Genomic DNA, 24,173 nt, shown 5'->3' with positions numbered 1-24,173 from the left:
GAACAATGTCATCATGTCAGTAAGTTGCAGCTGAAATTCTAGGCTGACTTGACATGAGACTTTTCAGGTCTGGAGAAGACTTTACTGGAAATCATACCAATGTCTAAAATTTGACTGCAAGTGCTGAAGTGCCTTCATATAATTTGCTGTCATATTAGTAAGTAAGCTTATTCATGCAGACATTTTAGTAGTGTGATGTTTTCTTGTCTTCTAGGCATGTCATCTTTTATGTGGAGATACTGAAACAATTTTTAATATTAGTTAATAATTAGTTTGATTTACTATTACTTGCAGACAGTTACTCTGCTTCAGGGTTTTATTGCCTTCCCCTGTCTTAATAAAGCACAAAGTGGGTGAGTTTTCTGCACTGACTGTTTAGTAGCTCTTATTTTAAAGCCAAAGGAGCTTTTTATTGAAGTTTCCCAGTTGGCAAATGCTGTTTTCTTTTAAAAGTGAAAGTTTTTCTTTTGCTTCTCCTAGTAATCAGCTTATAAAATGGGAGGTATAAATGTTTGGGGTTTTTTTAATGAATTTTAATATTTTTTTTAAATTTTCAGATACTTATTTTAAATTTGGTTTTGTATCTTCTTTTATTATTGGATTCCTGTTTCACACTGGCATTTCTTCTTAGCTTCAGAATACTGACTTCATATTTGTGTTTCCATTTCCTTCTGAAGTACTGGAAACACTGTTTCAGAGTGTAAAAGTATCAACTTGGCCTGTAATTATTCTTAGCATCTTTTACATTTTACATGTAAATCCACATAGTGGAGAAAAATTGTCTGTTTAAAATCATGAGTTACACTTTTCTTCTGGTCTTGTTTATTTCAAATTTTTTTATAAAGAGCCTAAAAAGTCAAACTAATTTCCAAATAAAAGAATCTTTTTTTTTTTTTTTCATTTAGACTATGGTTACAGCTGTTATCTTAATTTGCCACATGCACACCTTTAATATTTTGTTAAATCATATAGAATATGGATAATAGAATCACCCAGCATAATCTAAACACACAACAAAGCAGGCAATGGAGTGAAAATTATTTGAAATGTAGAGCTTCTTTCTGAAATGATTTGATTTTATGTTGGGTTGGAAGGGACCCATCAGGGTCAAGTCCAATTGCTGGCCCTGTACAGGACAGCCCAAGAGTGACTCTGTGTGCCTGAGAGCATTGTCCCAGCTCTTGAAGTCAGACAGGCTTGGTGCTGTGACCACTCTCCTGCGGAGCCTGTGTTGTATCAGAGAAATCTGCATTTAAAGTCCCAACTTAAATATCTGGTTTAGTTCATTCCTGAACTGAGTGGTCAAGCATTTCTCTCTCTGCTGGTGTTTCCTGTGCTCTTCATACTCTAACTCTCAATGAGTGCTACCTTTATGAGTAGTATCATGTATCCATCCTTGCGGAGAGGGCAGGGTGGTTAAAATACAAGTTATGTCAGGCTAAATAGTTTTCAAGAATGTTTTTCCCATCCAATATTTTTGAATGTGAGCTGTGAAAGTGGGAATTACAAAAATTATGATGATGATAAAGTAACTGTAGTTTTTCCTCTTTGTAGGTAGAAAAAATTCCACAGAGTTATTTCAAGAGCTGGGTTAGAGTGGAGTTCAGTTCTTGTTAGATTTACAGCAGAGGGAAAATCAGGTCCTCCGTGATCCACTTATCATGTGATGTTATTTATGTGTGTGTGGAGATCAGATTCTGCTATCTGTATCATGCCTTATTAATTTAAAGAGTAGAAAATGAATGCTTTTTATATATAAAAAAAAATCAAAACAGATGGAAGAAAATTGCATTTGGTTGTTGGTAGAACTGATAATACATTTTTATTTCCCAAGACAGAATTAGAAATCATTATTATTGTTATTCAAAACTTCCAATCAGTTTGGGGGTGTTGGTTTTTTTCTCCTTTTTTTTTTTTTCACAGCAGTACTGATTGTATTTAATACTGTGAATGTGTTTACTTATTTCTTCTTATTTACTTCTGGTTTATGCCCCTATAATTTCTCTGTGCTGCAGGGATGAATTGGAAAAAATATAACTTTTTTTCATTTATTTTTGTCTGGGTAAAGCAGGCTAGCTCTTGTTATGAGTGTATATTTAAAAAATCTGACGCAAATGATGGGCTCTGTGAAAAATACATACATAAAGAAATCTAAAAGCAGGAAATGCTTTAATGACTCATCCTCGTGTGGGATAAGGGAGGCATCCTTTCTCTTTGCCAATTAAAAAGAGTGTGATTATTTTGTATTAGGGATTTATGGTTGCTGTGCCAGATCTTGAAAGGATTATCTTCATATTGATCTAATTGGAGATGGGTTTTAGTCTTTAGCAGTGCTGACTGTCAGTGTCTGAGTGATGGTGACAGTGAATTGTCTATATGCAGTGATGGGCACAAAGATTAATAGACGGTAAAAAACTATTTTGCAATGTTTGAGTTAAAAACAGGATCTACTTGTATTTCTTTGCCTGGGTGTATGTGTGGTTAATGTACACTTTTTTAATTATAAGATAAAATACACCATTTTTTCGTCAATAATATATTTTTAAATAAATCTTCAACTAGGAATGAAGTAATTTATTTGGTAATGAAGTACAAAACCATGATGATATAAAAATTATCGTAGAAAAGCTGCTTTAGGTAGCTTTAGAACTTCCTATTTAATGAATTCTCTTCAGTCTATGTCAGATGATCATTACATCATATTGCTGTATTCTTTGTAGCTGTCTGGTGATTATGCAGCCTCCAGTTTCTCCAGCTTGTCTTATGTTTTCTTGCCAGTTTTTCAAACTAATTTTTGAAACTAATGAAGTCTTTTGGGTAGCAGCTGTCCCCATCTTCTGATTCTAGACCAGTGAAGCTTCCTGACCCATCTAAAACGTAAGGAAGAAATAGTACTAGAGAAGGGAAAATTACACTTTACCTGCTTGGCATATAGCCTGCAAGCAACAACTCCTTTGGTCTCCTTTGCATGTTAAAGAACCCTTTTCAAGGTTGTCACACATCTTCAGGGCAATGAGTGGGCACAAGAAGAAGTATAAAACTCATGTGTCTTTGAAGAGGTTCCCAGTTACATTAGGACATCATCTTTTTGACATGTCCTTCCAATTTCTGTTACAGAAATGTTTTGCAGACCTCTCCATTGTCTGTATTCTGTTTCCATAATTAGAGTCTATCAGAAAAGACAAAATGTAAATTTTTTTTTTTTAGTCCTGGTTTTCAGATGGTTGTCTGATATTCATTCCCAATAAGGCGTAGGAGGGAAGAGGGTGTACAAAGAGAGAAACTTTTGTGATGCAGTTAGGGAAATTGAATCCACATTTAAATCTGGGGGGGGGGGGGGGAAATAGCTAAATTATATAAAAATGTAACATTTATATATTTATTAGATAAAAATGGCTTGTTGAAAACAAGCACACCATTGCTAAAATTCATGCAATATTTAATATAATTGCATCTAGTATGAAAAAAAATCAACTGACTTCTGTTTCTACAGTGGAAATCAGATGCCACTGGAATTAATTAATATGAACTAATCTTATATGTTTAAAGCCTATCTGATAATTTTTTTTACTACAATACCCTTAGTGTTCTTAAAAACAGTACTGGAGTGGAAAAACCAGAGATTTATTTGCTTTTTAAGATTTATTTTGCTTTTTTCTGAAGAGTATATAGTTCTCCTCTTTCCACTCCTAAACAGGCAAGAAAACTTGAGTGTATTAGCCATTCTTTTTGTTCCTCCTAGTGAAACAAATATACCTTCCCTTAAGGTTTTCCCTTGTTACAAACTTGAATTACTGTGTGTGAAGCAGTAGCTTCACTTCAAAAAGCGACACCAAAGACAATTAGAAAATCTTCATTGAAAAGTTGTATTCATCTGGATTGGAAATAATAATGGGACATAGACTTTTTTTAAACTTTCATTTGTGTTTACCAGTTTAAGTGGATGATGGAAAAATATTTGAAGTTGCATTTATTTTTACTGTACAAAATTTAAGACTGTCTATGCCATGCATTGTCTGAAAAGCAGGAACTTAACAAAAGAATTTCCAGTTCAGTTTCAATATTTATGAAAAAGGAGAATGGAAAATACAATAGAAATAGTTTCAAATTGCTATAGTTGTTCAATGTCTGGCTTTTTTAGATATTTCTGTTTTCATAATGTACTTCATCAAGCACAGTTGTTTAAAATATTATGGATTATATTTTTTTCCCTGTTTCAAATTGAATATTTTCTTTAGATAGTAGTTTCTCTTTGGTTAAATGGCTTTAGTTTCTGTTACAGGTAATAACTACCACTAGTATTTCATAAATCCTTTCTGTGTTGGTTTTCATTCAGATGGTATTTAACAGTGGTTTAATCATTCCAAGTTGTCTATCTATTAGACATATTGCTGTCTATCTATTACTATCACCTTTGTACTATCTTTCATCTTCCTGTTTCTTTTAAAAAACTAAGTAAAATATAATATGAAATTCTTTTTTTTTCCAAATGGATCACTTATACTTAAATATATTGTGTTGAAAAATGTGATTCTGAAAGGTTATAGATGATATCATTTGCAAATATGAACTTTTATATAAGAGAAGAGTACTAAATCTGTTGTAGGAACTGTGATTTCCTCAAGAAGCTGCAGTGATTAAAGGAATTAGTTTATATTTAAAAGTGCTATATTTTGTTTCTTCCAGATGGTCCTCGGCCCTCCCAGAAAGAAATCATATCATTAAGGGCCTTTATGCTTCTGTTCTTGAAACAACTTATATTGAAGGTAAAATGGTCTGTTCCAAAGTGAAAACATTGAGATTTGTTATATACTTGTAATAGTATCTTTCATAGTAGGAAATCTTTAATACCTGTCCAGTATTGTGTCTTTTTCTGGTTAATTAATGTTCACACACCTCCTTCTAATCATGGAGAAGTAGTAAATCCATCCAAAATTTCTTATTAACCTCACAAAACACTGCCATGTATATTTTGTTAAATGTTTAATATATATGTTTTAATTAATTGTCATATTTTAAAAAGTTTTAATAAAGTGGTCAAATGAAAAAGATAATTGCAGTTGTCAAGCTAATAATTGCTTTATCCTTCTTGTTGGTTCTACCAGTGGTAGAAATGGTGTAGGACTCTTTCTGTTACAGCTGAATGCTACTCTTTGAGGGATAATCTGGCATTTGAGACTAGACTGAAAATCAGTATTTTCTGTTCTGTCTCACAAAGTGGAGGAGTAACAGTAATAGTTTGTAGTATCTGAGGGCCCACACTGAAGGAATCTGACTTCACACTGTTTTGAACTGTCAATGTGATAAAGAAAAGCAGTAAAATGGTAGAGAAAATTTAGTCTTTTAGGATCAAATTAAAAAGCTGTAGAATTATTTGACTAGGTTCAAGCTTTGCTTATCCAAACCTGAGGAATGTATTTTCTCTGAATAATGTCCCTTTTTCTTCCCCTTAGGATCGAGGAGTGAAAGAAGACGAATTGCAGAGCATATTAAATTACTTATTAACAATGCATGAGGTACATTTCTGTAATTACCTACCTTTTATTGTAACTAATTGTACCAGCTCTGTGGGAAGCTTGTTGTTGAGGTTAGTTTGTAGAATAACACTGGTGCTTGTCATACAGGATGAAAATATTCATGATGTGCTGCAGCTGCTGGTGGCACTAATGTCCGAACATCCAGCATCCATGATTCCTGCCTTTGATCAGAGAAATGGGATACGGTAAGACAGTGAAGTGAGAAAATACCTTAAATGTAGTTCCAGTATCATGACTCTCCAGTTTGCTTATTTTTAACATAAATATCACACTAGCTGATCTTTTAAACTTCAATTTCATTAACTTAGCCTTTATTTTTTGACAAAATGAGTGATTTCAATATGTTTGAGGAAAAAAAGAATTTCCATTTAAGGTGATCATTATGATGTTTCAAAGTAACTGCAGTTTTACTTGCTTCTCAATCTCAAATAGAATGTGTAATTAACAACATGCATCAAATAGCCATGTATCCATCTCAGAATGATTTGAATTATTCTTTCTTTGTATATTTAACATTATCTGGGGAGAACAAGAAGAAAACAAGAAATCATGCCCTAGCCTCTCAAATTCTGTCTGAAAAAAAGTGGAATTAATGTGTTTATCTGTTTGGCTGTAAAATTAGTAACTGGTAATTCCCAAAAAAGTGTTATTTTTATGGGAGTTTATGCCTAATTTGGTAATATAATTCTTTTCAGGGACTAATAATTTTCATCTTAATTTAATATTTACTATGATTTTTTTTTCCTGTTCTGAGAATGCTTTGGGAAATGCAAGGGACTTGTAAAAGGGAAAAAGCTCCACATTATGTACTACTTGATAGATTCACGCTCCATTTTACCAAAATGCTAAGATCTTTTTACAAAGATACGTACTTGAAACTCTTTGAATGACAATGCTTATTGAAGGGAAGACACATGGTTAGGATTTGCTTTCTGCCTATAGTTAGTATTCAAACAGAATTCTGTTCCTGTCATTTTTTGAAGAAGGGTAAGTCTGATCTGGAAGACTGGAGACATATTTATGTAACATTTGTGATATTAAACACTGATATTAAACCAGTGTTTGATGGTGCAGTCTTTATGTTTGAAAGTCTGTTTTGTAGAAGTGGGGAGAATACACAGAATTACAACATTTAAGTGTCTAAAAAACAAAACACCCCCAAAACCTTACATAAAATTAGGGGTTCATTTGCTTAATATGTCAGAAGACAGGAGCCCCAGAGGTCATTTGGTAAACAGCAGAAGTAATTTCAAAAGAGGAAGATACTGTCTGAAAAAGCACTCTTTAGTGGAAAAAGACTAGAAAGAATGACTAAAATCTTAAGTCAAGCTAATTCTAATGGGAAACTAAAACAGAATTTCAAAAATTTGTTACAGAAAAATGCAGGACAAGGGTAATGTTTTCTGTCTCTTGCTGACTTCAGATCAAGGCTAGTTTCCTTTCTGAAAGACTACCATAATTAATATGGTAGGTGCTTAAACCTACCATATTAATTGAATATTTAATAATTAGATTAGTCAATATTTGAGGCATTTTTTTGTCAAGGATTTAAAAATAGAGGGTGTAATGTAAGGAGATTTTTACTAGCATCCCAGTACTCCAGGGTATGATCTTATGTGTTCTATTCTGCTTTTCTTGTCCTAAGCTTCAGCTGCTCAGACTGTCTTTTATTTGGTTGTTCCAAGAGAAGTATAGGATCAGATGTTACTTTCTGTTATAAAACACTGAACTGAACCAAATTACACCATGAATAAACTCAAGAATTCATTATCAAACTCTTACACTGCACTTGATTCTTTCAGTATATCCTATTTTGTGTGAATTGTTGTTTTTGTTTCTTTATTTCTTAATAAATATTCTCGCTCTGTGAAATACAAAGCCATATATGTGATGCTTAGTGATAGAATCTATATATGTGATATTTGAGCATGAATTTGTTTTTCTGTTTTAGAGTAATTTATAAGTTATTGGCTTCAAAAAGTGAAAGTATATGGGTGCAAGCTTTGAAGGTCCTTGGATATTTTCTTAAACATTTGGGTCATAAGTAAGTGACATTTTAAAATTTTTTTGTAGTGGCATATTTAAGTTCACAATTCTTCTTGTCTTTTTGTCATGATTACTGTATGTTCTTTGTCAGTCTTTAGAAATTACTTCAAATTATTAGATTTTCTGATTAATAATTTGTACACTGTTAGATTTATAAATCCGATAAAATTCTTTTTTTCCAGTTAACTTGCTATTACTATGATGTTTGAAATGATACATTGGTTGTCTTTCAAATATAAGATATGCTGAAAGACAAGTCTTAAAACAAGGGAAAAACATTTTCCAGAAATATCTCTTATAACTATATATTGCATGTTCAGCTAAAGTTAACAGGAAACACATGAGTGTGATCTAAAATTTGCTTCTGGAGTCATCAGTGTCATTGCAATAAAATTTTCAGGGCAGCATTTCTAAAAATAATCCTAGAAGTATGGGAAAAATGAAATAGAACATTTTATTGACATGGGAATATTTCAGAAGGAAAAACAGATACATGAAGCAAGTGGAGTTTAAAAAAGGTGGTAAGGACATACCTCTGTGCAAGAAATACTGTGAAAATGTGGCAGCAAGAAATATTCCCATTTAAAAAGACCTGATGTCATAAAACAGGTTTACTTAGTCTGATCTTCCATAGTATAGTGTCAAGAAAGCACTAACAATCATGCAGTGCTGCAGAGCCTGCTGTTGCTCATTTTTCCCTTTCTTCATGTGGTGTTAAGATCCCTGCTGGGATTAGCCCAAAATGGCATTTTAGTGGGAGGCTGTGTATTATAAAAATTAACCACATGCTTCACAAGAGACTTCATCATGTAAGCCTCATTTGAAAGGAAAGGAGGTAGGAGTCCAGCCAGAGAGTGGTATTGCTAGAAATGCTTTTCTCAGTGAGATCAATAAAGTATGACTGTATAATTGAGAGACAGTTAGCTGAGAATATGCTTCTAAGTGAGATTTTTCCTTTGGGATCCAGCAAGTCGAACACTGTTCTGGGAACTAATAAAGCAAATTGATAGTCCACTCAAGAATCTCTAAGGACATTTCAAACTTTACTTAGAAAAAGTCGTTCACATTGATAGCAGTTGGATTAAGTATGATACACTAGATGAAGTTTTGGCTTGTCAGAAGCATGGTTGTATCCACACAAGTACATTTGTTTAAAATATTTATCCAGAAAATCAAGTAGCAGCTATGTCCTGGATGCATCAGGCACAGCATCGCCAGCTGGGCAAGGGAGGGTATTGCCCCACTCTGCTCTGCACTGGGGCAGCCTCACCTCGAGTTCTGGGGGCAGTTTTGGGTGCCACAGTATAAACAAGACATTAAACTATTGGAGAGGGTCCAAAGGAGGGTAAGAAAGGTGGTGAAGACCTTGAGGGGAAGCTGTGTGTGGAGCATCTGAAGGCACTTGGTCTGCTCAGCCTGGAGGAGACTGAGGGGAGAGCTCACTGCAGTTACAACCTCCTCAGAAGGGACAGAGCAGAGACAGGCACTGATCGCTTCTGTGTAGTGACCAGTGAGAGAACTCAAAGAAACAGCAGGAAGCTGAATCAGGAGGTTTAGGTTAGATGTCAGGAAAAGGTTTTTCAACCAGAGGGTGGTTGGGCCCTGGAACAGCTCCCCAGGGAAGTGATCACAGCACCCAGCCTGACAGAGTTCAAGAAGTGTTTGGAAAATGCTCTCAGGCACATGGTGTGATTCTTGGTGGGGATGGCCCTGTGCAGGGCCAGGTGTTGGATTTGGTGATGTTAATTCAGCATATTCTATGATTCTGTAGTCACAAAAAAAGAAAAGACAATTTTCAGAAGTTGAAATTTTAATTTAGCATCTACTCGCAATTATGGACATATCAATGTAGTTTCCATTGTTGAGTGAACATATGTGCTTAGCAAAAATTAACTGTATTTTTCATGTAATTGGAGTGATTGAAATCCCCTTGAATACTCTATGTAACTTTCAACTTTTTTTTTTAATTTTTAGATCTCTGAACATCTGCAAATGTGCATATTTTATGTAGATTTTAGCAAGTAAAAACGCCCTTCCATTTCATGTTTTACAGCTAGTGCTTGTGCCTTTTTGTTCACATACATATGTGTGCATACACGTGCCTTTATAAAATTGAAGTCCACCACAAAAATTACAAAGTACTTGTATTCCTGTTTCACAGTATATGAAACAGATACTGCATTGTAATACACTGAAGCAGAATCACATAAAGAGATGTTATGTGATTTATGAAATATAAACCGATGCACTATTACTAACAAATGTGTAGGTACTAAACCAATTACTGTTGCTGTAGTTTATATATACGTGTATCACAGATGAAGCTATGAACCAGAGGTAATTGATTCTCAGAAATGATCAGTAATGCGTTAGATGAGAGCCTGAATTAACTTAATTGATTTTTCATTGTGGTCTGTGATGATAGACTGCTTTGTCTAACCTTAGCAGTTGACAAAATCCTTTTTTTTTTCCTTCTCTGCCATATTTGATTCTTTCTATGGCACCACTTGAAATAATAGTCCCTTGTTTACTTTTGGGTTTTATCCACACATTTAAACCTCCCAATGGATTTCTACTTCTATCTGCTAAATCATGCCTTAAAAAGTTGAATACTTGTAGGTTTTATAATAATTAATTAACTCCCTTCTGTGCATACAAAAGTACACACTGTTGTAAGGTTTTGCCACTCTTTTGTGGTACTTACTTTAAAAATGATAAAATAATCTATTAATTTCAATAGTTCTAGAATGAACCTATGTAGTTTGTGTTATTTTCACTAGTGATCATGAAAACACAGTTTCTTAGCTTTTGAATGCATAAAATTTGTAGAAACTGTACTGTATCCAATTTAAAATTTTTCTGCTGCTTTAATATAGATTATTATTTATTTTGAAAAATAATTTTTATTTCATATCCATTATAGTAGTAGGTAAATTTAACCTTATATCCCATTTTAAAAGGGTGGGATTTAGGGACTAGGGGAGTTCGTTGATGTGAACAGCTTCCTTCTCCACATTTTAAATATTTGAGTAGTTTTGGATTCCAGATGTGAAATACACTTCAATCATGCAGAATTTCATAACTTCTCAGGATTTTGTTTCTTTTTCATTGCAATGTGTTATTCCAGGATTTAATTATTTTGGCTTAATGAGAGAATGATATATAAAGAAGAAAGGTGGTACTGAAAAATCCATATATATATATATTTTTTAATAACACATGTAGATTGCTTGAGCAATCTGAGGGAGGCTGGCCCAAATCTCCCACTGTGGTTGCTTCCAACCTAACCAATTTTGTGATAAATATTGGAAAATATGAAGCTGGATTGTCCTGAGTTCTTGTGATGTGACAAAAGGTGTGTTCTTCAGTCATAACATTTTAACCAGTCCGTGTGCACCTTGAACTTTCTTACGCTGAGTAAGATAGTAGAAGTTGACTTTGAGAATGGTGTGTGATTTTTTTTTTTTTTTTCATAAAAAGCCCATCCTAAATACAACACTGTTTTCTAAGAACCTTTGTAAAATTGTACAATTGCATTCCTTGTGGGAAATATCTTAAATATATATAAAATAGGAAGCTTGGGAGCCTTTTTCTACAGCATCAAAATATTTGGCTTTTGGGTTTTATCTTGCATTTATTTAAAATGCTCATCATGCTTGACATGTGCCTAATATTTTTGTTTCCTCTTACAGGAGAAAGGTTGAAATCATGCATACTCACAGTCTTTTCACACTTCTGGGAGAAAGGTTGATGCTGCACACAAATACAGTGACCGTTACAACATATAACACGCTTTATGAGGTACACATTGTTAAATGTAAAGATTGTTGTTTCTGCTGTAAAAAGCAGGACTTAAAATATCTGTGCTCTGTAATATCCTGATACTCAAGCCTTTTGAGAAAAACTTCAGAAATTTTGAGAAAGTTCTTCTTAGTTCACAATGTATTTTGTCATATTTTAGATAGTTTTATTAACAATGTCATAATTTTTACATAGGCTTTATAAAACTTCCCACTTCTGATGGAAGAGATCCTGGTCCTTACGATGTTCATCATTTTTCCCAAAAAAACCCCACAACCACCACTACCAAAAAAAAACCCAAAAAAAGAAAAAGAAAAAAAAAAACCCAAACCAACAAAAAAAACCCTAAACAAAAAAAAAAAAAAAAAAAAAAAAAAAAAAAAAAAAAAAAAAAAAAAAAAAAAAAAACAAACAAAACAAAAAAAACCCCCACACATAAAAACCCCAAACCAAAACCACAACAGATACTGCAGACCTCCAATTGCTCATTTCCATTGAAATGGAAAGTGCTGAAGTCAGAGATGCCTCTATTTTCTTTTTCATGTCACTCATTTTACTTTTACAAAATTTTGAAGAGTACTGTTTTCTTCTTTTTTTAACCATGCCAAATGATAACTAACACAGCCACTTTTATGTAGCAGATACTGCTTGATGTGAATAAGTATGACCCCAAAGCATTCAGCTGTTCTACAAGGTTCTTGTAGAAGCTTCAGTTTTGATGATGAGCAATTTTGTCAAGCAAAATATTGAAAACATCAAGTTGGTTGACACCCATATCTTCATGCCTGCATACATAAAGCTCTTGTCCCATCGTCAATTGTTACTAAAATGGTGGCTTAGAACAGAATGTCTTGCACTTTCTGAAAATCTTATGCACTAAAAAGGCTTTTAGTGGTTTTTTTAGTCACAGAAATATTTAATGACTAGTTCCTCAAGGTAGGCTTCAGAAAAGAAAAAAGAGACTACAGGAGTCCTTGGTTTTCAGGGTTCTAAGTCTGAGTAATGTAGAAAATTATTCTCCTATGATTGTAAAAACCTCAATGTCATCTATTTGCCAGTGACTTAGATCCAAGTTCTTTTTTATTGCACATTACCTTTTATGGTTTGGCCACTTGAGCCTCAGAGTCTAGCTCCTGCATTCAGTTTTCTGAAAGCTTCTGTATTGGTATTCTTAGAAAATGCATAGATTTTGTCAATGAGTTAAGTTCTCATGGAGTTCAGGCATAGGAGTTCCATAGGCATTTACATTTGAAAAAATAGAGGAAAGGAGAAAAAAGGGGTTAAGTGGTCTAAGTACGGAATATTGCTAAGAAACTGATGCTAAGGAACAGAATTTTTCCATATTCTCTCATATAAAGGAAGGGCATATTTACATTCTATTCTAAATTTCAATATACAAAGACCTGTTCTAAGATTCTGTGTTTATGACTGACATTCATTTGATTATTTTTTAATGAGAAAGCTAAAGTTCTTCTTTAAATTAAATATTGCTAGTGAAATTAGTCAATTTTGAAATACATTTACTTGAATGTAACTTTTCTAATTCTCTTTACTATTTCTCTTTACTGAGAACTTTGTGTTGATATCTTTGAATTTTTAGCTTGCTCTTAAAAATAAAGTTGCATGCACACATCCAGTGACAGGTATCCCAGTGTGAAAGGTTTGCAGTGTTGCCTCAATACAGATTAATTAAGTTGTCAGGTACAATTCAAGCAACAGGAGAATGTTCTGTCTTCCTCATTATGTGAAGCCCCAGGATTATTCCTATGGAATGCTAACTCTGACTCTTACTCTTTACTAGGTGGAAGAAACTAAACCGAGCTTTAAAAAATGATTCAGTTTGGTTTTGATAAAACATATGAGAATCATCATTGATGTATGTAGCTTGTGAAAGATATTTTGATGTGTGAATGTCTAAAAATATGAGAAACATGAATGGAGTATCTTTAAAATACAGTTATTGTATATTTAGGTAGCAAACTCAAAGTTTAGCTAACTAGCAACAGTGCAACCATGAAAATCTTTATCCCGGCATAGAGAAATTGCTTTATTCTGTTCTTCAAGATTTAAAATATTTTTCCTAAATTTTTAGTATCATGTTGCATGTGGCCGTTGCAAATGTTCTTAACAAATTTTAAAATTAACAAAGAAATATTGTAGTGTTTGATTAAAAATGGTAAAAGGAAGTTAATATTCTGTTTTAGATTTTGACAGAACAAGTATGCACCCAAGTTGTTCATAAGCCGCATCCAGAGCCAGATTCAACAGTGAAAATTCAGAATCCAAGTAAGGACAATATATTATGTTTGTTTGATAAATGTGTCACCTAGAGGATTTTTGAAATGATGGTTCAGAAAGTGAGAACAATTCATTCATGTATCTTAGATACATACGGGTTGCAGTTACCTCTTACATTAATGCCTCTTATCAACTATTTCTTTTTTTAAACATTGGTAAAGTGCTTTACATAACTAATTTATTCTTTCAAAGTGATTCTTAAGGTGGTGGCAACACTGTTAAAAAACTCCACGCCAAGTGCAGAGCTGATGGAAGTTCGACGCTTGTTCTTATCTGATATGATAAAACTCTTTAGTAATAGCCGTGAGAACAGAAGGTATGTCCATACACATAGTATTTTCTCCTCATTGATTTCTGGGTAATAGCAATTTGTTATACTCTGTGTAGAGTTTTGGAGTCTGTAACAAATTAAATACATTTTAAATAAATTTAATACATTTTTGGTAACATATCTTAGTTCAGTAACTACTACTGGGTTCTTCTGTGTAGCATATTTTAATTCTTTTTTTCATACTGAAGTACTTCTAAGTTTATTCCCAACATTGGAATGATGTTAAGAAATTAAGTTCTTCCCATCTTAACCATCATAATGTTAAAATAAATAAGCTTTCTTTGGATATATTTTGAACTAATTATTTCACTTTAGATGTTTACTTCAGTGTTCAGTGTGGCAGGACTGGATGTTTTCTCTGGGATACATTAATCCTAAGAACTCTGAAGAGCAGAAGATCACAGAGATGGTTTACAACATTTTCCGTATTCTCTTGTACCATGCAATAAAATATGAATGGGGAGGCTGGAGAGTGTGGGTGGATACTCTTTCTATAGCCCATTCCAAGGTAAGAAACAGCTCACAGAGGTTTTTTTAAACACTGGTAACACCCAAAGGCAGTGGCAATGTAGCAATAGACGATGTAAAGTGGTTTAGTGCCATCTGGTGGCTCTCACTACTCATGTCAAGGTGGCTTTTTTTATTGTCAAACACTTAGTAAGCTGTACTTAATATGTTCCTAAAAATCTTGCTTCATTTTGCCCAATTTATCTAGGATATATTCATCCACATAATCTGATCTTTTCTTTTTAAGGTCACATACGAAGCTCACAAAGAATATCTAGCAAAAATGTATGAAGAGTATCAAAGGCAAGAGGAAGAAAACATAAAAAAGGGGAAGAAGGGGAATGTGAGCACCATCTCAGGTCTTTCCTCTCAGACAACAGGAGCAAAAGGTGGAATGGAAATCCGAGAGATAGAAGATCTTTCACAAAGTCAAAGCCCAGAAAGTGAAACAGATTACCCTGTCAATACAGATACGAGGGACTTGCTCATGGCTACAAAGGTGTCAGATGATGTGCTCGGAAATGCTGAGAGACCTGGAGGAGGAGGAGTGCATGTGGAAGTTCATGACCTTTTAGTTGATATAAAAGCTGAAAAAGTAGAAGCTACTGAAGTAAAACTTGATGATATGGATTTGTCACCAGAGACACTGGGAACTGGAGAAAATGGTGCACTGGTAGAAGTGGAATCTCTTCTAGATAATGTGTATAGTGCAGCTGTTGAGAAGCTCCAAAACAATGTTCATGGAAGTGTGGGTATTATTAAGAAGAATGAGGAAAAAGATAATGGTCCATTAATAACTCTGGCTGATGAGAAAGATGAACCTTCTACTAACAATACCTCATTTCTCTTTGATAAAATACCTAGTCAGGAGGAGAAACTCCTTCCTGAACTTTCAAGTAATCACATTGCCATTCCAAATGTGCAAGAGACACAGATGCATCTCGGTGTAAATGATGATTTGGGATTGCTTGCACATATGACAGGTAATGTAGATATAACTTGTGCTTCAAGTATAATAGAGGACAAAGAGTTCAAGATTCACACCACTTCAGATGGAATGAATAGCATTTCTGAGAGGGAGTTGTCTTCATCATCTAAAGGATTAGAATATGCTGAAATGACTGCCACAACTCTTGAGACAGAGTCTTCTGGTAGCAAAACTGTACCTAATGTTGATGCAGGAAGTATAATATCAGATACAGAAAGATCTGATGATGGTAAGGAGGCAGGGAAGGAGATACGGAAGATCCAGACAACTACTACAACCCAGGTAAATTTCAAGTAGCCGTGTACGTGTCTAATGTATTCACTGATCATTGCTGAGGGAGAGATTAACAGTATGAGATCTGAGAGAAATTTGAAGTATATTTCTTTAATTACAGAAAAATGTACATCTTCCAGGCATATTTTCTTTGAAAATGCCATAATGTGAAATTTTTCATGACTGTATAGAAAATATGTATTGCATATACTAGTTAAATGACATTATTTCCTACTAAAATCAATGATAAATTACAATGAATTGGTTTAAATATGTGGGCATTAATCTTTCTGTTAAATAACGTTCTTAAGAAGAATTATGAACTGAGCAACTAGCGGAAATTCATCTTCTAATCTCTTCTTTGGGTGCTATGAACTCTAAGTTGTCCATGGTTAAATACTTTTTCTTAAAATGGAATTAACTGTAATAAAAAAGTTGAAGTAGTTATTAAATAAAAAATAAATGGAGAATTATTGTTCTCTTGATTAATGAAAAATTTTATTTTAGCATGTATACAGTGGAGCTGGTGGTTGGAGTTTTGATTGCTGTAGGTGCGGTAACTGCCTCGTTAAGTTTATCTCCTTGAGACCACTGAAAACACTGAAAATTACTTCAAGACCAGCCACCTAAGTGGAGATACTGACATATTCCATGCTTGTTTATGCAGTGGCAATGCACATCAAAGCCCGTTCTTGGGCTTTGATGCAGTATTATTGGCTAGATAAAATCTCCTCTGTTATGTTAAAGTTATTATACTATTGTTGCTGCTGGCATGAGGGTTACCTGCAGTTGTACCTGAAGGAGAATGTATTTGACTGGAGTTGCTAACATCAAATTTTCTAAAAACAGGTCTACAATCATCTCCCTGCCTTATCAGTTGAAAGTAACTCTCTTATTCAAATGGACTGGAAGAAAGCAAGAAAATTGTGTGACAGAGATGGGAACTACTGCTTACTCCTAAGAGTTAATGCCTTTATTAATAATAGATCAAATATTGAATTCATATATATATCATGAATATATCAAATTCACTCTTTCCTATGTTCCTAACTAGAAAAAAAAGCACTATGCAGAAATTAATGTGAAAAAGAAAAATTTTAGATAAATCTAAGAGAAAAAAGTAATTTAAAGATAACCTTAATAAAAACGTAGTAAAAGCAAGCAACTGTAATAATTTTAGTCCCAAGAGGTCAAATTACATAAAGGAAACCTTTTCTGCTCTCATAATACTGGCTATAGGAGATCAAGATGGACTAAATAAACAAGAAGTTTTTCAGCTCAACTCCAGTGCTATATCCATTTTTACATTGCTAACGTAGTTTTGTGAAGTTCTCTTTTGTTTTTGAATTGGCAAAATGGGATTTGGGGGACTAGATGTAATTCTCTAATGATCTTGCTAAAAAGACCAGATAAATAAATTGGTTTTCAAAACTGAGGAACTGTCGAAAAATATACTTTCCTTGAAGCCACCACTATGTAGTTTGTCCGTGTTTATTGGTCCAAAATATAGTTGTTACATATAAAAATCTTGTCACTGACCTTGGATGGACTACGTTTAGTCTTTTCTGTAAGACTTCAAATGAAGAATCTGAGAGTAAAAGTTTGGTGAGTAGCTGAAAAGAGGGTCAGCCAAACCCCCCCTCATCGCTGATAGATTTGATTTGGAGCAGCTCATTTACTGAAGGATACTGCCTGCCTTGAAGCATAAATGTGGTTTATGGCAGCATTGTTTTATCCTGTCCTTTCTCAGATTCTGCATTGCATTAAAAAACACATGCATAAAGTTAACATCATTTTTGAACCTCTTGTTGATGTAGGCAATCCAGGGTCGATCTGTCACCCAGCAAGACCGGGATTTACGGGTTGACTTGGGATTTCGAGGAATGCCAATGACGGAAGAGCAAAGACGACAGTTTAGTCCAGGTCCACGCACAACGATGTTTCGTATTCCAGAGTTTAAATGGTCTCCCATGCACCAGCGCCTCCTGACAGACTTGCTTTTTGCACTAGAAACAGATGTACATGTTTGGAGAAGGTGGGTCTTTGTTTCTTCTTTAACTCCTGATCTGTGTTGCCATCAAAAATGAGGCATGTTGGAGAGGGATGTTACTGGGATGGTGGGGAGGAAAAGAGCTGGTGTTAGCTGCAGTTCCTCTCTGTGTCTTCTACCTTCTTTTTTTATCCCTCCCCAGCCTGGAACAGCTTGATTTCACAGGTAGTCATTCCTGTTTTCTTGAGGAGTTGTATAAATCCTGAATACCTAAACAAACTGAGCTGCTCTTCCAGCTTATAGTTAGCATTAGAATCTACTGCCCCTGTTCCAGACAGGATGACTTCTGCTAATGGCCATCTTCCTAACTGATAAATTAAAAGAGCTTATCTACCTGCAAGGTGTATAAAAAAAACTTCTTTCCTATAGCATTTTCTAAGGAAACACTATTGATAAATTTTCTTTTGCATGGCAGCTCCTGGTTGGGTTTAGTCTTGGTGATCATATAATATTTTATGACAGCAATGTGATTTCCTAGTGTTTTTGTACATTTTGTACATGTTAATAGAGGTACTCTGTAGCTATAATATAAGGGAGACAATTGACGCTAATTTCCACTACAGAATACTTAATGTTCACAAAATTTGAGCATAGTTTTGTCAAAGGAACAATTTATATTACATTTAATTTCCAGTTTGGTGAAACACTTTGTTCTGTGATACTCACTTGGCAATAGACAATTTTGATATTTTGCTTTTGGCAAAGTATATGGGATGTGTTCAGATAATACTTGAAGGTTAAAGTTCAGATTGTGTATTTTCAGTTGATGCCTTTAATTTTTGTTTGCTGGCTGACAACAAATGTTGTTTTGGGGAAAGACCATACTTAGAGTACTCCTCAATATTTTCACTCAGAGGTTTTTATATTTTTGGGGAGTGGCTATTTCATGGGACAATTGCTCACCAATCAGGAGTCGCTGAGATTTCAACTAATCTTACAAGAACCTGTGTCTTGTGGAGCTATTATTAATGCTAGTTTTATTATCAGTTAGCAAAGTTAATATTGAATCAAGGTATGGCCATGTTACTGAGTTTCTCCTTTAAAACAGTTGCAGGTGTTATCATTAGGTGTTATCAAGGGTGCTTCAAATGGCACTGCTGCAGCATGGTGAAGTCAATATTAAGTAGCTGCTTTCAAGCTGCAGAAACAACTCCATTGCCTTCAGCAGAACTGCCTGTGAAGTAAAGTACTGGTTGTTAGGAATAAAAGATTAGAAGGTGTTGTTTTCAGCTGAGTATTTGAATGTAATCCTATGCAGAAAGAGATAGCAATCAATTTATTCATTAAAGTAGCCTTGTTGATGTTTTTAGACAATTTACATGCAAAGATTTGTAGACTAAATTTTTCTTTTTTATCAAAGGAACATTCACAGTATGGTTGCAAAGAATATATTTATCTAAAATTTACTTTAACTGTTAATTTTTAAAACTTCTTTTCTTCTGTCCTTGCAGTCATTCCACAAAGTCAGTGATGGACTTTGTCAATAGCAATGAAAATATTATTTTTGTACACAACACAATACACCTCATCTCCCAAATGGTAGACAATATTATTATTGCTTGTGGAGGAATTTTACCATTGCTGTCAGCAGCCACATCCCCAACTGTAAGTACAATATTCCCACCTAGTGGTCATATTATAAATTGTTGTTAATAATGCAAACTACTATTTTCAGCTGACTCTTCTTCAGGGACTCCTGTCCCCTTTCTGCTAATTCCTTCAAAAATTTAAATTTATAATCAAACTGTTAAACTTTGATATACAGAATGTTAATAACATTTTACATTTGAAATGCTTATTTTATCGGAGAAGTAGTACTTAGTAAGAATAATATTTCATAGTTATTTAATATTTCATTTAAAGGGATTATTATTAGGATAATGATTCTTGTAACAAAACAGCATGCTTTATGATGTCTACTCATTGATATTCATAAACCTTTTTTGCATGGCCATTATTAGTTTGCATGCCAAATGAGACCAGAAGTCATCCCCTGTCTACTCAGTTTACTTCTTCCTTCAGTAGGTCCTTTCCCTGCCTTTTTTTGTTTCTTTTTAATCTTGTACTGAAAATAAATGATATTTTTATCTCCTCAAAATTGTGACTTCTTAGCAGATTAAAGCTCAGGCAGGCAGAATATCATCACTAAAAAGGGAGAAATATTTTATAAATGTTGCATTATTGACGAGAATAAATGTGTTATTTGAATGGGATGCATTGTCTGTGCATTTAATATCTGTGACTATTTCTTCCATACTAAATGTCTTCTTGAGCATCCTGTAAAAATTATCTGTAGTTAATACAGGGCTTTGAAAGGGGAGACAATGAAACCTAGAAAGGACAAAGAGACTCCTCTGAAATAATGTAGGTAATAGGCACTGGAGACTGCAAATGTGGTTTAAAATGTGCAGTAAAAGCACAAATATTTTTTCTAGCCATTCAACAATTGAGATTACTTTTTCTTTATTGTTACTTCTAGTTTAAAACCCCTTTTTTGAAGATTTTATATGAATGGTATAAATGTATGGGCTGGCAATTTGCTAAACATTAATGTAATTTTCAGACAGACAATTAATAAAATTTTGGATGCTGTCTCTTTACTGTTTTCACTAAATTTTTCTAATTTTTTTCACCAAACACTATTTTCCAGTGTTAACTGGAAAAATATTTGCTATAAGCAAAAGTGAAAAGCTGCAATTATTGTCTGTAGTCATGAGAATAATGTTAAGGTCCTGATTTTGCAAGGCCTTTATTGTAAATATGGACAAGTATGAGTGAGTACACACTGAGCCCTCTTGAAACACAGGCTCCGCTATCATTCTCTAAAGGACATTGGGGGATATTTTTTTAAAGTAAACATTTTAGGCATCATTTGGAAATTATGGTGTTTTGACATCTTTTATATAAAAAATGTAAAATGGGCACAACATTAATTAGGCTGCAGTTCCAATTAATGCCCTTTGTGGGTTTTAATTCTTGTCCTGGTATATGATACTGCAGAACCATGCTATGGAATAATAATTTTGAAGTTCCCCATTTCCATCTATTTATTTTGGATAATATATATATGTGTGTGTGTCTGTATAGATAGTTACTTGACACAGCTTTAATAGTTACAGATCCATTTCTTAAAATATTGTGTGCCAACACTGCCTTGCCCAGTAGCAGTGATTTTCATGCACTGATACAAAAGACTACATTTTCAAATTTGGTTATTATGCACACATTTATCCGCTATATGGGGACTGTGTGTATTACTTGAATGCTTAATTTTACCATCTGTCTAGGTCAATAAAATAAAAATAAATTGTGAAATAAAGTAATTCACTTAAAGTTTGATTTCTAGCTACAAATTCAATGAATCCTACTGTGTCAAATTTAAAAAAAAAAGGCTTCTTCCTGCGTATTCAACTCCATTCTTGTTCCTCATTGCCCATCCACAAAGATTAAAAGGAAGGTGGATTTATTCATTACTGTGACAGAAATGAAGAGTGCAGGCCATCCTCCCTCCTTAGAGTAGGTGCTCTCCTTCAGTCTTGTTCTGAAGCACAGTTTCAAAGGGAGCAGATGTCCTGCTGGGCATCAGACCACTTGTGAGTATCCATGAATGAAAATAAGTTTTGTACTGATTCTCAGACTTCTAATGCTTGTGCATCCTTGAACTGCTGTGGAGAAGTGGATGGATTGCTGGTTCAGAATATATTTCTTCTCAGCCTTGAAAGGGCAAAGCAGGCCACTGAAAGCAATCAGTTACAAAAGGCTGTCTCACCCTCCTCCTTCCAGAAGCTGCTAATGGGAAGAGAGAAGAGGTTTGAAACTGGAAGATTGATATGATATCTCCACTGCATAAAAACACTTACAGCAGGCCTGCTACTGGCTACTCTCCATCAGAGTAACTCTTAAAGGGGGAAAGGATCTGTAAGCTTTCTCCCTCACTGACACAAAGACCCACAGAATCACAGAATGGCTGAGGCTGGAAAGGAGGCAGAAGAGGTCACCTGGTCCAGCACCCATGCTCAAGCAGAGCCATCTACCCGCAATTGTCCAGGATTGTGTTGAGACAGCTTTTCACTATCTCTGAGGATGGAGATTCCATCACCTCTGTGTGCAATTTTTGTCAGTGCTCAGTCAGCTTCACCATGGAAAAGTGTTTTTTGATTTCCATGTGGAACCTACTGTGTTGTAATTTATTACATTAATGAATAATTTTCTACCCATGAGGTACAGAGTTAAAATTTTGTGTTACACCTCCTGAATCCCTCCCAACCCCAACCATTCTGTCAGTCTGTGTAATACTGTAATTGAAACTGGGCATGGTATTAGAAGTCCTCTCAAGCTGTGTTGCACTTCTCTTCTGAAAGGAAGCTGTTCACAGACCACATAAGCTGCCTCACTGGGTCAACCCAAGGGCCTGTCTGCTTTAGTATTCTTCCACCAATTGTGGCTGTTTGCAGCTTACATCAAAATGCTGAAGTCTGAGCAAGCATATTGATTGCTCTAATAACACTGTTTCAGCATTTAGGATTTTAACAACTAGAGATGGTGTTTGAGCTGTCATATTTAATAACCACTGAGGAATTCATCCTTCTAGACTTTATCTAATCTTTTTTGAAGCTACTTACGCTTTTAGCTTCCATAATATCCTGTGGCATTGAGCCTGACAAAGCAATTATATAACCTTCGAAGCCCTTCTTGTCTTTGTTTTCCTTAAGCCTGCTTAAATGCATAAAGTCACTATGTGCTTTACTGTTTATACTATGAAAAGAGTGGTTAATCATGTTTTTATTCAGCTCCATATCCTGTATGGCTTTGTAGGATTGAGTCATATCTCCTGGTGTGCCTGTTTGAATCCACACCATCTTCTTATTTGGTCTCTGATCCTCCATATCTCTGTGCTGTGGAGCTTTTCTGGGGTGTCAAAACTCACACGTTTTGTAGATCCTGTAGAATACATGTACTCAATTTATCAACAGCTGTGAGCTCATTTTTTCTTAATTTCTTCCTTCTTCGCTTTCATGAATGATGAGGCTCTGATACTCCCACTGATGGCCCTTCGGGGCCTGTATTGAAATTTTAAAGTAGTAGTTCTTATTTCCTCTTAGTATATTTTATTTGTGGCACAGATAATGTATTTACATCCACTTAAAAAAAAATAATGTATTTTTTAGTCTGGAATAATGAAACATGAAAGCCAAAAGACTATAGAACAGACACTAAAGGTCATCCCACCCTTTAACTTTGGCATGATTGAAACAGAGATGGAATTCATTAAGAGATTAGGGTAAAATCTCAGTATTCACTGGAGTTACTTTCATGTGGCCTAGATTTTTATCCAATGGATATCTACTCAACAGAAGCAAATTATTCCGATATCTCTGATGTAGACATCTACCAGATCCCTGTATGGTCTGGCTGGAATGATTCTTAACCTCTTCAATCCATTTTCTTTTTATGAGATACCTTGTTTTCTAATGGAGAAAGACAGAAGCACACAGTTCCTTTTTCATCTGTCTCACAGTCCTGCCTGTGCACAGTTCCTTTATTGCAGTGAATCAGTAGGAGTTCTAGCAAATCTGGGCCATTCATTCTTAAGCAGTCCTAAATTCTGCTGCAAAACTCTCTTCTCAACAATCTGCTATAGAGTTATCTGCTCTTACAGGTATCGCATTGCCTCTGATTTTTATAAAGCAGTTCACCTATTCCTTATTAGTAGAATGGATGCTGAGTATTAGATGTTTGAATTCATTAAGTGTATTTGAAGAAAAGAGCCAAGGATAAATTTAGCAAAATGACTTTCAGAATGCCGGAGCAATTTTGGTTTTAGTTTCGTTTGGTGGGGTTTTTTTGTGCAACAGATTCTGTATCGTGTTCCCTCCATTGCTAAAAAAAGTTGTATTCTCACAGTTTCCTTAAAAAGATGAATGTTTGAAAAACTCCCCATTTCAAAAATACTTTGTTTCCTTTGCATAGTTTAGATTTGGAGTGAAATGGCAGTTCTTCTGGGCTGAGTGGAAGATTGTTGCATGATTCTTTGCCTGCTATAGGATGGACAGTCTTAACTATAGAATTCCTTCGCTATGGAACTCCTGTAAAAGAAATCTGCCTTTTATCTTGCGGGGTTTCTTTTTGTTTTCTTTTTGGTATGGTTTTGGATTTTTATTTGTTTTGTTGGTTTTTAGTTTTTGGGGTTTTTTTTAGAATACAGACTAGGATGATCTGAATAGAAAACTTTAAATATAAATTAAAAACAAAAAGAAAAGAGAATAAAAGAAAAACTTGCATCTTTGTTGTAAACAAAACATTCAAAAGTCTGTGGGTAACTCAAGAATCCAGAGCAAGTTA

The 24,173-nt window shown here is 34.5% G+C and overlaps 1 protein-coding gene across 2 annotated transcripts in view; it reads left to right on the top strand.

Moving 5' to 3' along the window:
• Positions 1-24,173, top strand: part of NBEA (neurobeachin) — a 451,755-nt gene that overhangs the window by 122,935 nt on the left and 304,647 nt on the right. For both annotated transcript variants that reach the window (XM_041416040.1, XM_041416039.1), the window contains exons 14-24: positions 4,687-4,766; positions 5,454-5,516; positions 5,625-5,722; positions 7,489-7,581; positions 11,276-11,384; positions 13,589-13,670; positions 13,875-13,998; positions 14,329-14,521; positions 14,768-15,790; positions 17,599-17,816; positions 19,283-19,436. In XM_041416040.1, coding sequence (XP_041271974.1) covers positions 4,687-4,766; positions 5,454-5,516; positions 5,625-5,722; positions 7,489-7,581; positions 11,276-11,384; positions 13,589-13,670; positions 13,875-13,998; positions 14,329-14,521; positions 14,768-15,790; positions 17,599-17,816; positions 19,283-19,436 — 2,237 coding nt within the window. The remainder of the gene's footprint in view (positions 1-4,686; positions 4,767-5,453; positions 5,517-5,624; positions 5,723-7,488; positions 7,582-11,275; positions 11,385-13,588; positions 13,671-13,874; positions 13,999-14,328; positions 14,522-14,767; positions 15,791-17,598; positions 17,817-19,282; positions 19,437-24,173) is intronic.

The sequence above is a fragment of the Onychostruthus taczanowskii genome, unplaced genomic scaffold (genome assembly GCF_017590055.1).
Source record: "Onychostruthus taczanowskii isolate IOZ18803 unplaced genomic scaffold, ASM1759005v1 scaffold50, whole genome shotgun sequence".
In the NCBI taxonomy this organism is placed as follows: domain Eukaryota; kingdom Metazoa; phylum Chordata; class Aves; order Passeriformes; family Passeridae; genus Onychostruthus; species Onychostruthus taczanowskii.
The sequence above is the reverse complement of the archived record's forward strand: the minus strand, read 5'-3'. Positions and strand labels throughout refer to the sequence as shown.